Source organism: Callorhinchus milii, unplaced genomic scaffold (assembly GCF_018977255.1).
Source record: "Callorhinchus milii isolate IMCB2004 unplaced genomic scaffold, IMCB_Cmil_1.0 Scaffold6, whole genome shotgun sequence".
Taxonomy (NCBI): domain Eukaryota; kingdom Metazoa; phylum Chordata; class Chondrichthyes; order Chimaeriformes; family Callorhinchidae; genus Callorhinchus; species Callorhinchus milii.
In genome coordinates, this window is record NW_024704747.1 from 29,833,833 (window position 1) to 29,851,898 (window position 18,066).

Sequence of the window (18,066 nt, forward strand, 5' to 3'; positions counted from 1 at the left end):
TTAACAGATATTGAAAAAACACGCACTAGTGAAAGGATATGAATGTACCAAAATCTTAATAGCTGTTCTCCTTAAAGGATTGAAAGGACTTAAAATGTACAAGGCAGGACTGGCGCTAAATCGGAAGATTGCCTTCCCTTTGTTCAATACTATAAAGGTCTGTAAGAGAAAAAACATAGAGTGCATGATTAGAAGGTTCATCTACATCCATATAGTAAGCAGCAAAATACATATTTATATACATTATTCTATCATGTTCTCCAAGAAAATCTGGAACAGCAACGACATTCAATTTCATACCTTATTTTTCAAGACATTTCTCGCACTGACTGTTCCATGTTAGATACCTGAATAGATGTTTGTTAGGTCAGGGTATTAAGGGATATGGGATGGGGCAAGAGAGAGTAATTGGAGTTCAGGTACAGATCAGCCATGATCTTACAGAATGGCAGAACAGGCTCAAGGGGCTGAATGGACTATCCTTGTTGCTAGGTACGTTACTGCACATGCAATGCTCCAATAATTGACAAACACACGTTACGCTAAGGTCAAATAAGTCAAAATCTAACCTAATAATTAACATCACCAAATAAAATGGATTCGGACATAAATGTATAAACATATTGTGCGCTTAATACACAACTACACTGCGCAGTGGGTTTTACTACACATTTAAAGACATTGTCAGGTTTTCTTATGCGAATAGAAAACTTGGGGAGGACAAGTTTGCAGGGCTATGGGGAGAGAGCAGGTGAGTGGGATTGAATGGAGGCTCTTTTAAAAGAGCCGACACAGACACGATGAGCTGAATAATTCTGTGCTGTATAATTCTATGATTCTGTGAAATTTTACGCTATCACCAGTAATCATATTTATGGTTCTGTGGAAAGTAATCACCATTTCTCTGTATAATTTCCTTGCAGGCCACACCTACTGCTCAGATTTCTCACACAAATGTTGACAAACGTAGATTACACAGCGAAAGCCTATCTTATACGTATCTAGACCCCATTTTATAAAAAATTCCATCCGGGAGATTTCCAGATCCCGTCCTGCCCCCTAAAAAAAATCTTCTGCTTATCAAAAAAAAACTCTTGGACAATTGCACATTTCACCCGAATCCCAAAGGCAGAACATTTATAGATATCTATCATTTCTCGAACTCTTGAAACTCACAGAAACACTTTCACAAAGTGACAATTTGTACCGTGTCCAGCCTCCGGTTTTGAAACCATTTCAAACCTTAAAGAGGTCCCAGTGATTGTATTGGGTCAGACTACAAACCAAATCACCCATTTTCCACAATGACAATATTTCCAATCTTAAGATTGAGGACTTTACACTTAAATATTACACTTAAACAACAGAAAACAACGACGGTTAACAAACACGATATTCAACTTGATAATAAAATTGCACAAACTGACCCACTGTGATCGGCCCAAAATAACACACAGCTCACTTTCACCTCCTGCAAGAAGTAACTTCATGGCAGCCATTTTGCCTCTGTGCTTCATTAAACCAGGCTGCCTCCCTCATCATCCTTAATTAAGACTTTCTCTAGAAATTGCCACTTTTCTTCAAATCAAATGTCTCACAAACATGGCATCCGTGCTTATCTGTCCTTTGTTTTTCCTCTTCGGTTTATCATTTGACCTTGTCGGGTCCCGTAAATTATCTTAACCGTAGAGTGAGATAAGATGGGCATTTACTGGTTTAGAAAGGAATCCAAACACTCACTTTTGTCGTGCTATAAAATGCATCCAGGTCTTCCAAAGGTTCAGAAACCATCGCTGAAGGTAAGTCACCGTAAATAAATGGTAGTGATTTGCCAGCTTCCAAGTCACTATTTGGCTTTGGGCCATTTTCATCATCGTCGTCCCGATGGCTCTTGGGTTTCTTGGCCACCTCCTCTGCAATGCGACTCTCGATAGCTGCGAGAGATTCCTGGGTAAACAGGCGCAGGCTGTGTGGTCCTGGTGGTACAAGCAGCGACTGCGCCATCTTTTCATCGTGCACCTTCGGTCTCAACGTCTAGCCTCTTGCAGAAGAAGGCGCTACGTCAAAACACACACAATAATTCATAGAAAAATAATATTCGTACTGAAAGAACAACCAGTCGTTTCGCCCACAAAATCTACAGTCAATTCACTTTACAGTGTATTACAAGAATAATAATCCTTGTATTTGATACAGCGCCTTATCACGTCTTTGAGACGTCTCAAAGCGCTTCACAGAATATACTGTAAAATGTAGTGACTGTATATTTTGTGGGCGAAATGCAGCAGCCAATTGCTCATAGCAGCGTCCCACAAACAGTCATGGATCGAGTGACCAAATTATTATTATTTTTATACACTCTTGTTCTGAAGAAGCAAACAGAAGGATACAGCCTGAAGAGAGGGTAAATTGATGGTGAGGAAATGGAATGTGATAGATGTGGTTATGGACTTCTGAAGCCTCTTTCATCGCAGAAGGGGATGTGGAAAAGCTACGAAGAGATGACTGAAAACTACATTTAATGGAATACAGAAGCCACTCTGAAGGAAGAGAGGTGTCATGGGAACGACAAAAGAGTAAGTAGGAACCTGATTGTTAGTTGATTGGCGGATCGCTTTTCCGGGGGTAATAATCCCTTCAAAAATAATAATTTGGTCACTCAATCCACGGCTGTTTGTGGGACACTGCAGTGAGCTACTGGCTGCCTTTTTTTTAAGTGATTACTTAAGGAAACTTGCCTACAGTTTCGCCCTGCCCGGGAATCAAACTCAGATGCTCTAACCACAAAGCTACAGGACTTGTGCAAAGCATGAGTTATGTGAAACTTATAAATGATAGGAAATCCAATGGGAACTTGGGAAGATGTACAACTTAGGCAAATATATGATTTATATAGATCAGATTTATGCGAGTTTTACTGAGTCGTTTCTATCTCATCATTCCTCTACACCTCACTGCTCAAAAGGCCTAATCCCGTACCGACAATACCAACCTAATTGCCACGAGCTGTGATCACACCACACCTCATTTTCGAACCAAACTAAAAGCAAACCAAAATTCTGATTATATGTGTGTCTATGTTGCTGCTGTTGTTGTTGCTGGACAAACGTCTTGTTCCGCAAGGTTTTGAACCTGCTTTGACCATTTGATAAATGATTTATCAGTGATTTAATGGCTTTATTCTAAACTACTCTATAATACATATTATGGGCTCCACTTCACCACACACATTAAAAAAAATCTGCTTTATTTATTTGTCCTGAAGCTGATGGGCTTCCTGGCAGCCTGCGATGGCAATAGATGATGCATTAGATAGATGATACATCCTCTCCACGTAACTGGAATTATCAAGCACTTAAACCATGTGAGCAGTTTAATTTCCAATCAGGCCGGAAACATTTCTTTTATTGGACAACATTTGCAAAAAAAAATTAACGAAAATGCATCTGCATTCGGGAAAATAAATTTTTTTTAAAAAAAAACTGCTGCAAAACACAATAAAACATGTCCAAGAGTTTACACTGAACTAGAATCTAGTCTGGATCACATTCGGCAGCTCAAAGCAACTCCATTACATGGGGTGTGGTCTGACAGCACACACACATACAATGATGTGTGGTGAAACGGGGATTTGTTTTTCACTCATCCACCAAATATACTTGATTCTACACATCAGATCGGTTGCACAAACACACTTTCTGTTTGCATTCTTTTTATATACACAGTCACGATATCTACCCTGTTATCTAAAACACAACATAAATATCACCATTTCTTTAAGACTTATCAGAGATTGTAATGGTATCATGACCCTGGATATTAAAATAGCGTCATATTTGTGTGGAGCAAAAAAGCGACATATTTCTCTTTTGAAGAGAAACAAACACCAAACAGTGCGTGCAGAACAGAAAATGGCCTGATAACGAATGAATAATTCAGTGAGACATGAAGCCGGGCTGAACCCTGTGAGATTGGGACAAACTATGAGCTGAGCCAATTTGGCAAATTTACATTCTGCTTTTACCCTACATGAAAATCCCCCAGTGCAGGTTTTAGCACTCGTTGAAATGAGCATCTTGTGTTTGTCAACCTGCCACTGATAAACAGCTCTGTCCCCTTTCAGTGCTGACCTGGAGATAATAATATACACAATAATCTTTGCATTTGATACAGCGCCTTATCACTTTTCGAGATGTCTCAAAGCGTTTCACAGAATATCCTGTAAGGTGAACTGACTGTACACTTTGGGGGTGAAACACAGCAGCCAATTGTGCACAGCAGCGTCCCACAAACAGTCATGGATTGATTATTATTATTATTATTTTTGAAGGGATTATTGCCCCCGAGAAAGCAATCTGCCAATCGACTAACACCCAGGTTCCTACTGACTGCTGGGAAACAGAGGCGTGTGGAGTAAGGAAACTTGCCCAAGGTTTCGCCCTGCCCGGGAATTGAACCCAGGTCCTCTCGCTTGCGAGGGGAGTGCTCTAACCGCTAAGTAACGGGACTTCAGGTACAGGCGATTTCCCTAACAGTCAATTAATTGCCCACATCACGCTTTGAGAGGTGTGTGTAATGTGTTTGTTGGTCAGTTACCGACAACAATTTTCAAGCATTGCCACCGAGTCCTATCTCAGGATAACATTCTTTCGATCAGTGGCTTTATAATTGCAGAGCAAATAAATCGGTCCATCAGCCTAATGAAACACAAGAGTTATTCATATCTCCACAGTTCAACATCTAAATATGATTGGCATTTGAACCCGATTGCTGCTTTTACACCATGGGTCCGAAACTCTGTCTGTCCAGCGACTTGGGACGTTCTCCCAATGTGAAAGGTGCTATACAGATGTAATTTTGTTGTTGTTGCTGTTGTTAACAGAGGAAACTCCCTGATAAGAGGCTGTGGTTTGTAGTAAGCTGGGTATGTACTGTAAATATATATATGTGTGCATATCCAAATCCCTGACTGTCCAGTCCTTGTGAAGCCCTCCTAACATGAAAGGTGCTACACAAATGTAATTTGTTGTTGTTATAGGGCTAACTCTGAGCTGTAAATATTTAAGTGTCTTATTGACTTAACGGTCTTCTCATTGTTAATCGTAGAAGATAAATAAGACTACCTTATTTTATTTTCCCTGCAATAGTTTGTAATTTTATGAACTACTGGCTTGTTGGACTGTGTCCTGAACCACTGATGCTCCACTGGAGTCTAATTGTTGTGGTGGGAGCCATCCATCTGCCATTAGAATCCACGGAAGTTTTGTAGCACTTCCCAGGTCTGCCCGCTCCATCCCATCACTTTTCCTGACCTGACACTTACTCTCGCTCTAACTTTGAAAGGTCTCCATCCCACTTTGTCCTTCTCCACAGACCCTTTCTCTTTTGAGACCTGAACTTCTCCATCTTACTACCAGGCTGGCACCGATTCTAGCCAACTCCATTCCTCAAACTCTCCTGTCTTCTCATTATTCTTCCCCTATTCCGATCCCTTTCTTGACCGGGTCAAGTTCTCCTTTCCTGCCTACAGCGGACCAAAGCCTTGTGTCAACCGTAACGTTATATGACGGTTTCACTGGTACTCCATCCCACCCCTTTCTATGCAGATAATTCCACCAGAAATGGGACAAAACTGGAAATATATCTCAGGGAATTCAAAAAAACAATTTCATCTTATGGGCACAAAAATAAATAACACCAGTTGCTCTTTGGTTTTTTGGGGGTTTTGGAACGCAATGTTTTAATAATAGTAATAATGTTAATCCTTGCATTTGATATTTCCTCAGACCATATTTCATGGCTATCCGTGTTATATCTATATTATATCTATTATTATTATTAGTGTTATATCTATACATCTATATTTCAAGGATTATTAACACATTTTGTTAGTTTTCCAAAAATAAAGTTAGAAGTTGAGCTATTTCATTTTGGGGGGAGAAATTGTAAGACTTATGTGTTAATAACAAAATGTTAGTTTGAGCAACAACAAAAAGACATTTGTAGAGCGCCTTTCATGTCGGGAGGACATTAAAACTATTAATATCATACTGGAAATCTTGTGCAGGTATTAGGTGCAATTAGTAATAATCGGCCCTGTAATACTTTTACGGATGTATAATATTTCATGACAGTCGAACAATTATTCTTTCCCTCTTAAATGTACCTTTTTGTTTAATACATACATGACTATGGTGTGAGTTGCCTGTTGATTATATATATTAAATAAAATATATTACTAAATATTTTCCCTGGATAAAAGCCAGTAGTACAACATTGTTTGGTTGGAAACCTAGTCATGTGTGTTGTACGAAGCTGGCTGTGCTAGAAAATTCTCTCGGCATCACAGTGTGGTCGATGACTGCATATAAAATGTGATGATTTTAACATGAAGCAATGTACAGAATAATTCCTCGGCTAAGGAAAATAAGGTAAGGGTATTAACACTATCAGGTATTTTTTAAAAAAGCAAATTGCCCTCAGTGACCACACATAATAATACAATTATAACTTTACACATTATATTAGTCCACAAAATATACAGTCAATTCGCTTTACAGTATAATCTGTGAATCCCTTTGAGAGTGCAAGGATTATTATTATTATTATTATTATTACTGCACGCGTTTCGAGATCTGTTACTATATTGAAGACGTTTATATTCCTAATTCCGTGTGAAGACACGCAACTCTGACAAAACACATCTTTGAAGGCCACCATACATAAAAGATTTGAATTGTTTACAGTCACCCACAGTTTGATTGTAGCAACACTGATGGGATGCTCGGATAATTAAGAAATCCTGAAGATTTTTAGTGCGGGGTCTTATCTGTCTCCCCTTGGTCTCTGCTCCAAGTTTTATGAATGGAAACTGGTTCAATACTGGTTCAAAAAGTCACACAAAACGAGAGGGAAATGCTGTGATTTCAGCACAGCAGTAAGCCAAGCACACTCCATACAGCCACGATAAACCACAGCCACAAAAATAAACCATTACCTAGCGACTGCCTGAGGAAACGCGTCTTCCATATTGGAGACAACTGAATCAAAGAGATCTATCTGGGGAGGAATGGCACATTGCTGTTTTCGCCAGCTTCAAAAACAACCCGACATCAAACCAGTCACCGCATCGCCTCCCGAAGGGAGTCTAATCCCAATTGAAGAGGATCATTCTCAGCCACAAAACAGAAGGAATAAGATTGTTTAGCAGCACCCTCTCACCCACATTTACTGGGCACCCATCATCCTCGGTCAACAGTGTAGTATTTAGCATTAAGCAAGCCCTATTTCTGAAACTTGTGGAGAGGCACAGGCACACACCTACAGGCACACACCTACAGGCACACACACAGGCAGACACACACACAGACACAGACAGGCACAGATACACACAGACAGACGGGCACAGGCACACCCACAGATACACATACAGACAGACACACACAAACACACACACACACACAGGTAGACACACAGACAGGCATAGATACACACACACACAGACACAGACAGGCACACACACGCAGATACACATACAGACACACACACACACAGACATACACACCCACACACAGGCACAGACACACACACAGACATACACACCCACACACAGGCACAGACACACACACACACACAGACATATTGAGGATTCAGGGCTGGTCAGACACAGAAGCTCCAGAGACAGAGAGTGGGGGAGACACAAAGAGAGACAGACAGACAGACAGAGTGGCCAAGCCTCTCAGCTAAGTATCGATCAGGCAGCAGCAGCAATCCCCACCCCCACCAGACAACAAATGGATCTCCTTTAAATTATTATTCTTCTTCTTATTAATAATATTCAGCCAGATTGGCAGAGACACAAGGAGCTGAGCTTACAGTTTGGCAGCGAGGCGTCGGCCAGGGTTTGATGCTCAGGATAGCTGTCGCCATGTTAGACTTCCCCCAAGTCCCAGCTCCATCTGTCTCCCTCCAACATCTCCTCCCACCCCACCCCACCCCACCCTCAGCACCAGCCCCCACCCCCTCCCTCTCCCACACATGACCAGTAGCCTCTGCACGTCACCCACACCCTCTGACTGTCCTGCAAACACAGAGCAAATACTGTTGGAATTGGAATCAATCTCTTCCCATTGCAGCACAGGGCTCCTCTCCACCCTCACCCTCACCCCCACCCCCACCCTCACCCCCCCTCACCCCACACCCACCCTCACCCTCACCTCACCCCCACCCTCACCCCCACCCCACCCTCACCCCCACCCTCACCCCACCCTCACCCCCACCCTCACCCCCACCCCACCCTCACCCCCACCCCCACCCTCACCCACACCCCCACCCTCACCCCCACCCCCACCCTCACCCCCCCCCCCCCCCCCCACCCCACCCCCACCCCCACCCTCACATACCCCCCACCCCCACCCTCACCCCCACCCCACCCTCACCCCCACCCTCACCCCCACCCCACCCCCACCCTCACCCCCACCCCCACCCCACCCCCACCCTCACCCCCACCCCACCCCACCCCCACCCTCACCCCCACCCTCACCCCCACCCCCACCCTCACCCCCACCCCCACCCTCACCCCCACCCCCACCCTGGGAGCTCCCTGGCCATCACACCACACACACACACACACTACAGACATAATGTGTATGTTGCAATATACAGGGAATAAACACAGAGTTGTATATATATAGTGTAGCTGTATCTGTATCAGACTGATGTGCATTTACACACACACTATATATATATTAATGTACATGTTGCAATATACAGAGAAACACCCTTTTGTTTTCATTTACTTTTAAGTCCAAATGAATCAATATCGTGTGTATCACTGTCCAAGTGTATCGTTGACACTGCAATCCCTGGTTTCAGATCCTCATGGCCAACAAAGCTGCTTCCACTCTTGTTATATTTCTTGACTTTATCATTATATTATGTTATTCTGGCAATAATCTAAGGTTTATATGCAAATACCTCTTTCCTTCCACGTGAATTATGATATCGTAAACTCCCATTATTACATCCCATTTAGCACTTGATATAAGACGAATGTAATCGACATAGTTTACTTTGAAAATAATATTTAAATCAATGTCTGTGTTATGTTTCATTACTGCCTTTGCCTTAAAATCACACAAACAGGTGCCACACATTGTACTGAGGCTAAAATGTCTAAAATGTTTAAGTTTGCAATATATATATATATATATTTTCACAGTGAGGGGGAGTTTTTAGTTTGGATTTGACGATTGAATATTTTTCAATATTTTCGCAGTTGAACGTTTCTTTTTATTCTTACACTGTGTGCAACACGTTACACCATTAACACACAACCACCACAATGTCTCTGTCCTTTTTGTGTGGAGGTTTCCAAATGGAAACCAGCGTTTGGCGATTTTATTCAGTATTGCACTAACCATCGACTGCCATCACCAAACCTTTGTCTGAGCTGTTGTTGGATGTATTTTCAAGTGCAGTATTTTTTGGGGGAAATGGCATAGATTCCATTTTACAGATATTAAACCATTTTAACAAGTGTGGAAATATAATGTAAGACTAATCTCGTCAGTCAATACCAAAAGGCTTTGCCAGTTTGGTTTGTGGGGGTGTTGGGGCTGTGTGTGTGTGGGGGGGTGTTGGGGCTGTGTGTGTGTGGGGGTGTTGGGGCTGTGTGTGTGTGTGGGGGGGTGTTGGGGCTGTGTGTGTGTGGGGGTGTTGGGGCTGTGTGTGTGTGGGGGGGTGTTGGGGCTGTGTGTGTGTGTGGGGGTGTTGGGGCTGTGTGTGTTTGTTGGGGCTGTGTGTGTGTGTGGGGGTGTTGGGGCTGTGTGTGTGTGTGGGGGTGTTGGGGCTGTGTGGTGTGTGTGTGGGGGGGGGTGTTGGGGCTGTGTGTGTGGGGGGGTGTTGGGGCTGTGTGTGTGTGTGGTGGGGTGTTGGGGCTGTGTGTGTGGGGGGGTGTTGGGGCTGTGTGTGTGTGTGTTGGGGCTGTGTGTGTGTGTTGGGGCTGTGTGTGTGTGTTGGGCTGTGTGTGTGTGTTGGGGCTGTGTGTGTGTGTGTTGGGGCTGTGTGTGTGTGTGTGTGTTGGGGCTGTGTGTGTGGGCTGTGGGTGTGTGTGTGTGTGGGGGGGGGTGTTGGGGCTGTGTGTGTGTGTGTTGGGGCTGTGTGTGTGTGTGTGTGGGTGTGGTGGTGTGTGTGTGTTTGGGCTGTGTGTGTGTGTGTGTGTGTTGGGGCTGTGTGTGTGTGGTGTGGCTGTGTGTGTGTGTTGGTGTGTGTGTGTGTGTGTGTGTGTGTGCACTAACCATCCCCTCTGACTGTCCTTTGTGGCAATGATGGCTGTAAACCTGATCTGATCGGTAGTTATTTCCTGGACTCTGTGTGTATTCTGTGTGAGTGTGAGTGTGAGTGTTATTCCTTCCACAGTCCGCAGGGAAGCGGTGCTATGCTCAACCCACGTCCCCAAAAAAAGATTCTGGAAAGGTCTGAACACGAGGACCACCCAAACCCTCACATCTCTCCACCAACTCTGTGCTCCGCAGATCACTATCCACTCAGTTCAGAAGCATTTTTTGTTTCCTGGAAAAACTGGTAGTGGTGACTATTATTATCAGAGGGTCACCTCCTCCCGTCTCCTCCTCTCCAGTAGACACATTCGCACTTGATGGAAAATAATAGATGGAAAATAATAGATGGAAAATAATAGATGGAAAATAATAGATGGAAAATAATAGATGGAAATAAAGTTACGGTTAAAACACATTTTCAGTTGGAAAGAAGAACAGTCTGTGTACAAACAGACAGTGTACTCACCATCGCCCCCGGTCTGTGTGTGTGTGTCTGTGTGTGTGTCTGTCTGTGTGTGTGTCTGTCTGTGTGTGTGTGTGTGTGTGTCTGTGTGTGTGTCTGTCTGTGTGTGTGTCTGTCTGTGTGTGTCTGTGTGTGTGTCTGTGCGGAGAGTCGCTCTTCACCACAGATTGATTGAGCTTCTGGTTTGCACACCGGCTGATGGCTGAAGGCTTCCCCTCTCCCCTCCCCCCCTCTCTCTCCTCTCCCCCTCTCCTCTCCCCCCTTCTCCTCCTCTCCTCTCCCCTCTCCCCCTGTCCCCCCCTTCTCCTCTCCCCCCTCTCTCCTCTCCCCCCTTCTCCTCCTCCCCCCCTCTCCTCTCCCCCTCTCCTCTCCCCCTCCCTCTGCCCCTCTCCTCTCTCCTCTCCCCCTCTCCTCTCCCCCCCTCCCCCTCTCCTCTCTCCTCCCCCCCTCTCCTCTCCCCCCTCTCCTCTCCCCCCTCTCCTCTGCCCCCCTCTCCTCTCTCCTCCCCCCCTCTCCTCTCCCCCTCTCCTCTCCCCCCTCTCCTCTCCCCCCTCTCCTCTCCCCTCTCACCCTCTCTCCTCTCCCCTCTCCCCCTCTCCTCTCCCCCTCTCCCCCTCCCCTCTCCCCCTCTCCTCTCCCCCCTCTCCCCCTCTCCTCTCCCCTCTCCCCTCTCCCCTCTCCTCTCCCCCTCTCCTCTCCCCTCTCCCCCTCTCCTCTCCCCCCCTCTCCCCCTCTCTCCTCTCCCCTCTCCCTCTCCTCTCCCCCTCTCCCCTCTCTCCTCTCCTCTCTCCCCCTCTCCTCTCCCCCTCTCCCCTCCTCTCCTCTCCTCTCTCCCACCTCTCCTCTCCCCTCTCCTCTCCTCTCTCCCCTCTCCTCTCTCCTCTCCCCCTCCCCTCTCCCCCCTCTCCTCTCCCCCTCTCCTCTCCCCTCTCCCCCCCTCTCCCTCTCCTCTCCTCTCTCTCCTCTCCTCTCCCCTCTCCCTCTCTCCTCTCCCCCTCTCCTCTCTCCTCTCCCCTCTCCTCTCCCCTCTCCCCCTCTCCTCTCCCCCTCTCCTCTTGTCTTTCTATTTGCAAAGTCGGAGTGATGACTGTTCAGTCCAGAACTGATTGTGGGTCCACAGTGAATCAGACCGTTGCCATTGCATTGCTAAATCTCTCCTCTTCTCGTAACACCCCCCTCACCCCCCCTCATACTCACCCCCTCACACCCCCCCCCTCACCCCCCCCCTCACCCACCCCTCACACCCCCCCTCACTCACCCCCCTCACCCCCCCCCCTCACACACCCCCCCCCACCCCCCCCTCACCCACCCCTCACACCCCCCTCACCCCCCCCTCACACCCCCCCCCTCACACCCCCTCACCCCCCCCTCACACACACCCCCTCACCCCCCCCTCACACACCCCTCACTGATGATCCTCCCTCCACCCAGTCCTGGGGGTGAAGCACCGATGGCGGTTGATGATGGGGGAGAGGGTTACACTCGTCTCCCTTCGTTGTAGACGATGTGAAGAATCAATCCGCCCGATCTCTGTCACCGTGTAAACCTGGTCCAGCAATGCCCCATTGGCCAGGGCCGGGGGGGGGGGGGCGGGCTGGGGGGGGGGGGGGGGGGCGGGGGGGGGGGGGGGGCGGGCTGGGGGGGGGGGGGCGGGCCGGGGGGGGGGGGGGCTGGGGGGGGGGGGGGGGGGGGCGGGGGTGGGGGGCGGGCTGGGGGGGGCAGTGACACACAGGCAGTGTGTGTGGTGATGGTGATGGTGTGGTCCTGTCCTGGTGTCTGAACAATCATTTTCAACACAACAAATGCTATTCGTATCACTCCCAGAGCACTGGCGGCTGCTGACAGCCCCCCCCACCCACCAGCCCCCCCCACCCCACCCCCACCAGCCCCCATCAGCCCCCACCCCACCAGCCCCCCCACCCCACCCCACCAGCCCCCCCCACCCCACCCCACCAGCCCCCCCACCCCACCCCACCAGCCCCCATCAGCCCCCACCCCACCAGCCCCCCCCACCCCACCCCATCAGCCCCCACCCCACCAGCCCCCCACCCCAGACCCCCCCCCACCCCAGACCCCCCCCCACCCAGCCCCCCCACCCCAGCCCCCCCACCCCACCAGCCCCCCCCACCCCAGCCCCCACCCCACCAGCCCCCCCCACCCCAGACCCCCCACCAGCCCCCCCACCCCAGCCCCACCAGCCCCACCAGCCCCACCAGCCCCCCCCCACCCCACCAGCCCCCCATCAGCCCCCACCCCAGCCCCCATCACCCCCCCAGCCCCCCCCACCCCTCACCCCAGCCCCCACCCCACCAGCCCAGCCAGCAGCCCAGCCCGCAGCCCACCCCACCAGCCCAGCCAGCAGCCCAGCCCAGCCTGGCTCATCAGCAGGACCTGAAAAGGGCAGACCAGTCACTGGGATGGGGATGGGGGTGGGCGGAGGCAGGCCGGCCAACCCCCACTCAGCTCCTGTTAACCCTGCGAGCCAAAGCTCTAAGGGGTACGGTGGTCGGAGCTGGACAAGCAGCAGGAAGGCTCGCCAGACTGTGCTCTCAATGGCCAAGCTATGTGTGTGTTTAGCTGGTTAGACTCCAGCAGTTATAATAATAATAATCCTTGCATTTGATATAGCGCTTTTCACGTCGGGAGGACGTCCCAAAGCGCTTCACAGAATATACTGTAAAGTGAATTGACTGTATATTTGTGGGCGAACGCGGCAGCCAATTGCGCACAGCAATGTCCCACAAACAGTCGTAGATTGAAAGTGACCAATTTATTATTGTTTTTGGTTTTGGAGGGATTATTATTATGCAGGAAACTCAAGCTTTCCTTATCATCACTTCTGCTTAACAGAATGACTCTATCCCCCCAATGGAATTCATTATAATTACATTTTAAAAAGGCAGATAGCCTATTTTTTGTAGCACATTTCGGAACAGAGATTTTTACAAGTTCACAATATAACTGAGGCTAGTGAACAAATGTCCTCTTCAAGCGTGCCTTCGGTCACCCTCCTACCCTCACCCTCCCTGCCCTCCACCCCTCCTGATCCCAACTCCCAGCTCAGGTCTAAATCTGTAACTGTCCAGTGCCTTGGAATGTCCTCCTGACGTGAAAGGCGCCGTGTAAATGTATTTTGTTGTTGTTTTTAACTGAGGAAGCTTAATGAGATGAAGCATTTAAATTGTACTGGAGCCCTGGAGAAGGAAGATACTGGTGGGAGAAGGTAAAACAGGAAATCCAGTGGTATAACAGTGTAATCTTGTAAGGCACAAAGTTCATGAGTCTACTATTTAACTAAATCCTCTTTATTGCCTTGAATTATACCTGAGAATGGAAAGATAGATTATCCCAATGTTCAAAAGAAGGGACGAGACAGACACCAGGATTATGGACTGTGATAATTTGTAAACGAGATTAATAACCTTAAATGGCATCTTGGCCCATTAAGTGTATGGACTCAGTTGTAGCTAATGAATTTTGATAAGGGTAAATATTAGATCATGCACATTTGAACAGGAAACATGTGCAGGCAATAAGGAATATCCATTAGCAGAGGGTAACTTATTGGCCATTCATTGGAAGGGAATGTGAACCATTTCAACAACGTTTCTTATGCACGACACATCTCAGCATTTACACTGCCCAAGTGACGGTGAATTGCACCACGACTTTGTCAGTAATTCTCCCCAAATGGGCCCTGTAAATAATATCACAAATCGCACTGAATGTGTTTGTGGGAAGCTGCTGTGACCAATTGGCTGCCCCGTGTTTCGTCCACAAAATACACAATCAATTCACTTGACAGTTTATTCTGTGAAGTACTTTGAGACGTCTTGGGGGCATAATAAGCACTGTGTCAAATGCAAGGATTATTGTTATTATTATTATATTATCTCTCTCCTCCAGTGTTGCCCAAATGCTCGTTCAAGCCTCTGGAGCTGACTTTTCAAATGCCTTCCTCACCAGCTCCAACTCCATCCCAAACTCTCCTGCCCACACCCTTAATAATAATAAAAAGAAATATAATCAGTTGACCCACAGAGACAGGGCTTTCCATGGACATATTGGGTTTAGAGGTAGTTAAATCGCAAACGGAGTGCACTTACCATGTGTTGGCGCTTTGGGATGTCCTCCCGATGTGAAAAGCGCTCCATAAGTAATTTTGTAGTTGTTGTTGTTGTTGGACCTACCCATGGAGTTAGAGTCTCATTAAATCAGGAGCATAACCAGAAACTTGGTGCACAACGTGCAGTGTTTCAGCCCAGTTTTATACACATGTTTTGGATGCTAATAGGAACTGATAGAACCAGGTCATAAGTGTGGGAAATACATAAGCATCCCACAGCACACAGGGAAAACCGCAGAGATGCTTTTATCTTTCCAAGCGGTGGAGAGACAGGAAAAAGCACAGATTCTCATGTTTGGCATATCTTGGCTTGATTTGTGGCTTGTTTTGAGCCCAAAATTCTCTTTGATACACTTTCCCAAAGGAACGCGATCAGAATCATGTGAGCGCCTGGCGTTCCAATACACTATCTGTGAGAAAGGCCTTGTGAGCATTTGGCACTTTCATCCTAGGAGCTGTGGATCACAAACCATTTCAATGATGTGTTTAGATGCTTCTAAATAATAATAATAATAATAATAATCCTTGCAATTGATATAGCGCTTTTCACGTCCCAAAGCGCTTCACAGAAGACACTGTAAAGTGAATTGACTGTATATTTGTGGGTGAACGCAGCAGCCAATTGTGCACAGCAATGTCCCACAAACAGTCGTAGATTGAAAATGACCAATTTATTATTACTTTGGGTTTTGGAGGGATTATTATTAGGCTCTGTGTGGAGTAAGGAAACTTGCCCAAAGTTTCGCCCTCTGCCTGGAATTGAACTCAGGTCTCTCGCTCGCAAAGCGAGTGCTCTAACCACTGAGCTACAGGAACTCCACACAGGACTCTAAAGTAGCCGATTATTCAGCCGAGTAGAATGAAAAAGGAAAGATCCAAATGCAGTGATGGAGCACACAATTCTAAGGCTCAAACTAGTACATTTTCAAATTACAATATTAGTAGCGTGGCTTGCATTCGCTTGTGTGTACAGTGATAAACCTACAGAGGGTCCAAATGGCATTCCTCTATAATAATAATAATCCTTGCATTTGATATAGCACCTTATCACGTCTCAAAGCGCTTCGCAGCCAATTGTGCACAGCAGTGTCCCACAACTAATTGTGGATTGAGTGACAACATTATTATTATTATGATTATCTATTTTTTATTATTATTTTTAAAACTGGCTGCCTTTGAATTCCTAGGTGGCTGCCTGAGCGTTTTCAGACGTTCTTTTGTGTAAATGTTTCCCCATAAATGCAGGAATGTAGGTTATTGTAAATGCAGAAATGCAGGTTATTTTTTTTCAGTAAGTTTTTTTTTCGTTCATGACCTTTCATTGGTTAAATTGGCTTTTTAAAAAAAATTGCCACACATTTATGAGCAGTCGCTATGGTAAAAGGTGCATTAAACACAGACTAATAGACCTTTACCAGATCAAATGAGAACACTTAATGTTGTAGTAGGATTATTCCCACCTGCTAAAAAAAGTTAGATGAATCAATGATGAACTGTGCATCATTGTTCAACAATTTTTTTCAGAAGTTTTATACTGAGCCTTCAAAACATTCTGGGCTACATTGAGCAAAATTGTTGCTGGAGGCTGTTAGACGACGCCAGGCTGATCTAAGTTATGGCCCTTGGGCTGGAACTTTGTGATCAGCCCTTGTAGGATAAAACTAGCAAGAGATTTAAGAGGATTTTTGCACAAGAATACGTTTTTGCGACCCGAAAATTCCCGTGGCCGTTATAAACAAGACGTTGATCAGCGGGAGAATGCTGCTTTAATAAAGATGGCAGTGGGAGGGACAATTAGGCTTCAGTAAGGATGACAGTTGGAGAGAACTGAGAATAGATAATATGATGCATCAAAAGAATGGAACTCTTTGCTCCCAAACTTTGGAACTCCAGCTCACAGTCCCTTCGCCTCGCTCGCTCGCTTCGCTCCCTCGTCTCCTTCAAGGCCCATCTCAAGAGCTTCCTCTTCAACTGTGCCTTCTGTCAGCCTCCTACCCTCCACCCTCCCCGCCCTCCACCCCTCCTGATCCCAACCCCCAGCTCGGGTCCAAATCCCTGACTGTCCAGCGCCTTGGGACGTCCTCCCAACGTGAAAGGTGCCGTGTAAATGTCATTCGTTGTTGTTTTTGTTGTTTATTCACAGAAAAATATGAGATGAAAGTTGTCTCTACTGCAAAAAAATTATTTGCGCAGTCACACAGTTTACCGTATGTATGTCCTTTATTATGTGGAGTCCTGTAGCTCAGTGGTTAGAGCACCTGCTTTGCAAGTGAGAGACCTGAGTTCAATCCCAGGCAGAGGGCGAAACCTTGGGCAAGTTTCCTTACTCCACACAGAGCCTAATAATAATCCTCCAAAACGCAAAACAATAATAAATTGGTCATTTTCAATCTACGACTGTTTGTGGGACATTGCTGTGCGCAATTGGCTGCCGCGTTCACCCACAAATATAGTCAATTCACTTTACAGTGTGTTCTGTGAAGTGCTTTGGGACGTCCTCCCGACGTGAAAAGCGCTATATCAAATGCGAGGATTATTATTATTATTATGCACAGAAAAGTATTTTCTTTCTTTCATAACGTTTGAGCTTGTTATTTAAAGTTTATGACAGAAATTGTTAAATTGTATGGATTAAATTCCTGCTCACTTTGCTTTCCATACAAAATTGCTTGTTTCCGTATTGTGGAACACCTTTTTAATTAGGAAACGATCAATTAGAACGGTTGTGGTTTTAGAAGCATTATACCGTATAAAGGACTGCATTTTGCAGGCGGTGCGATAGTTTAGTATCAAAGCATCGAAGTCACGCACAGAATCTGAATACAAATCCCAAGTTTGATTACAATCCCGGTTCATTCTCACCTGCAGATTTGCACCTCTTAGTGTATAATTGTAGAATAGCACTTGCGCTGTTGTGATGAGGCTTGTGGGCTAATTGAAGGACCAAATATGGTAGCAGGAATCTAAAGATGGGGTGGGGTGGGGGGTGGGGGTGGGGGGTGGGGGTGGAGGGGAAATAAAGCCAGTTTTACTCATTTATAATTTTGTTTCTGTAAATCGTTTATATATAAACGTCCTGTGCAAGACATAGGTCATGTCGTGGGGCGTTTTTTCGAATGTAAATCAGGAACAGCGAG

General features: G+C 46.4%; 2 protein-coding genes across 2 annotated transcripts in view; one reads left to right on the forward strand and one right to left on the reverse strand.

Annotated features, from left to right (window-relative positions):
• Positions 1-10,831, reverse strand: LOC121849393 (sodium channel protein type 3 subunit alpha-like). Its single transcript, XM_042336251.1, has 3 exons — positions 10,807-10,831; positions 1,741-2,057; positions 1-159 (listed from the first exon to the last, which is right to left on the reverse strand). The coding sequence occupies exons 2-3, from the start codon at positions 2,002-2,004 to the stop codon at positions 1-3; spliced, it is 423 nt and encodes a 140-aa protein (XP_042192185.1). The 5' UTR covers positions 2,005-2,057; positions 10,807-10,831.
• Positions 6,415-18,066, forward strand: part of slc38a11 (solute carrier family 38 member 11) — a 22,682-nt gene continuing 11,030 nt past the window's right edge. Inside the window, exon 1 of the mRNA XM_042336548.1 lies at positions 6,415-6,431. The gene's annotated coding sequence lies outside the window, so the exon portion shown is untranslated. The remainder of the gene's footprint in view (positions 6,432-18,066) is intronic.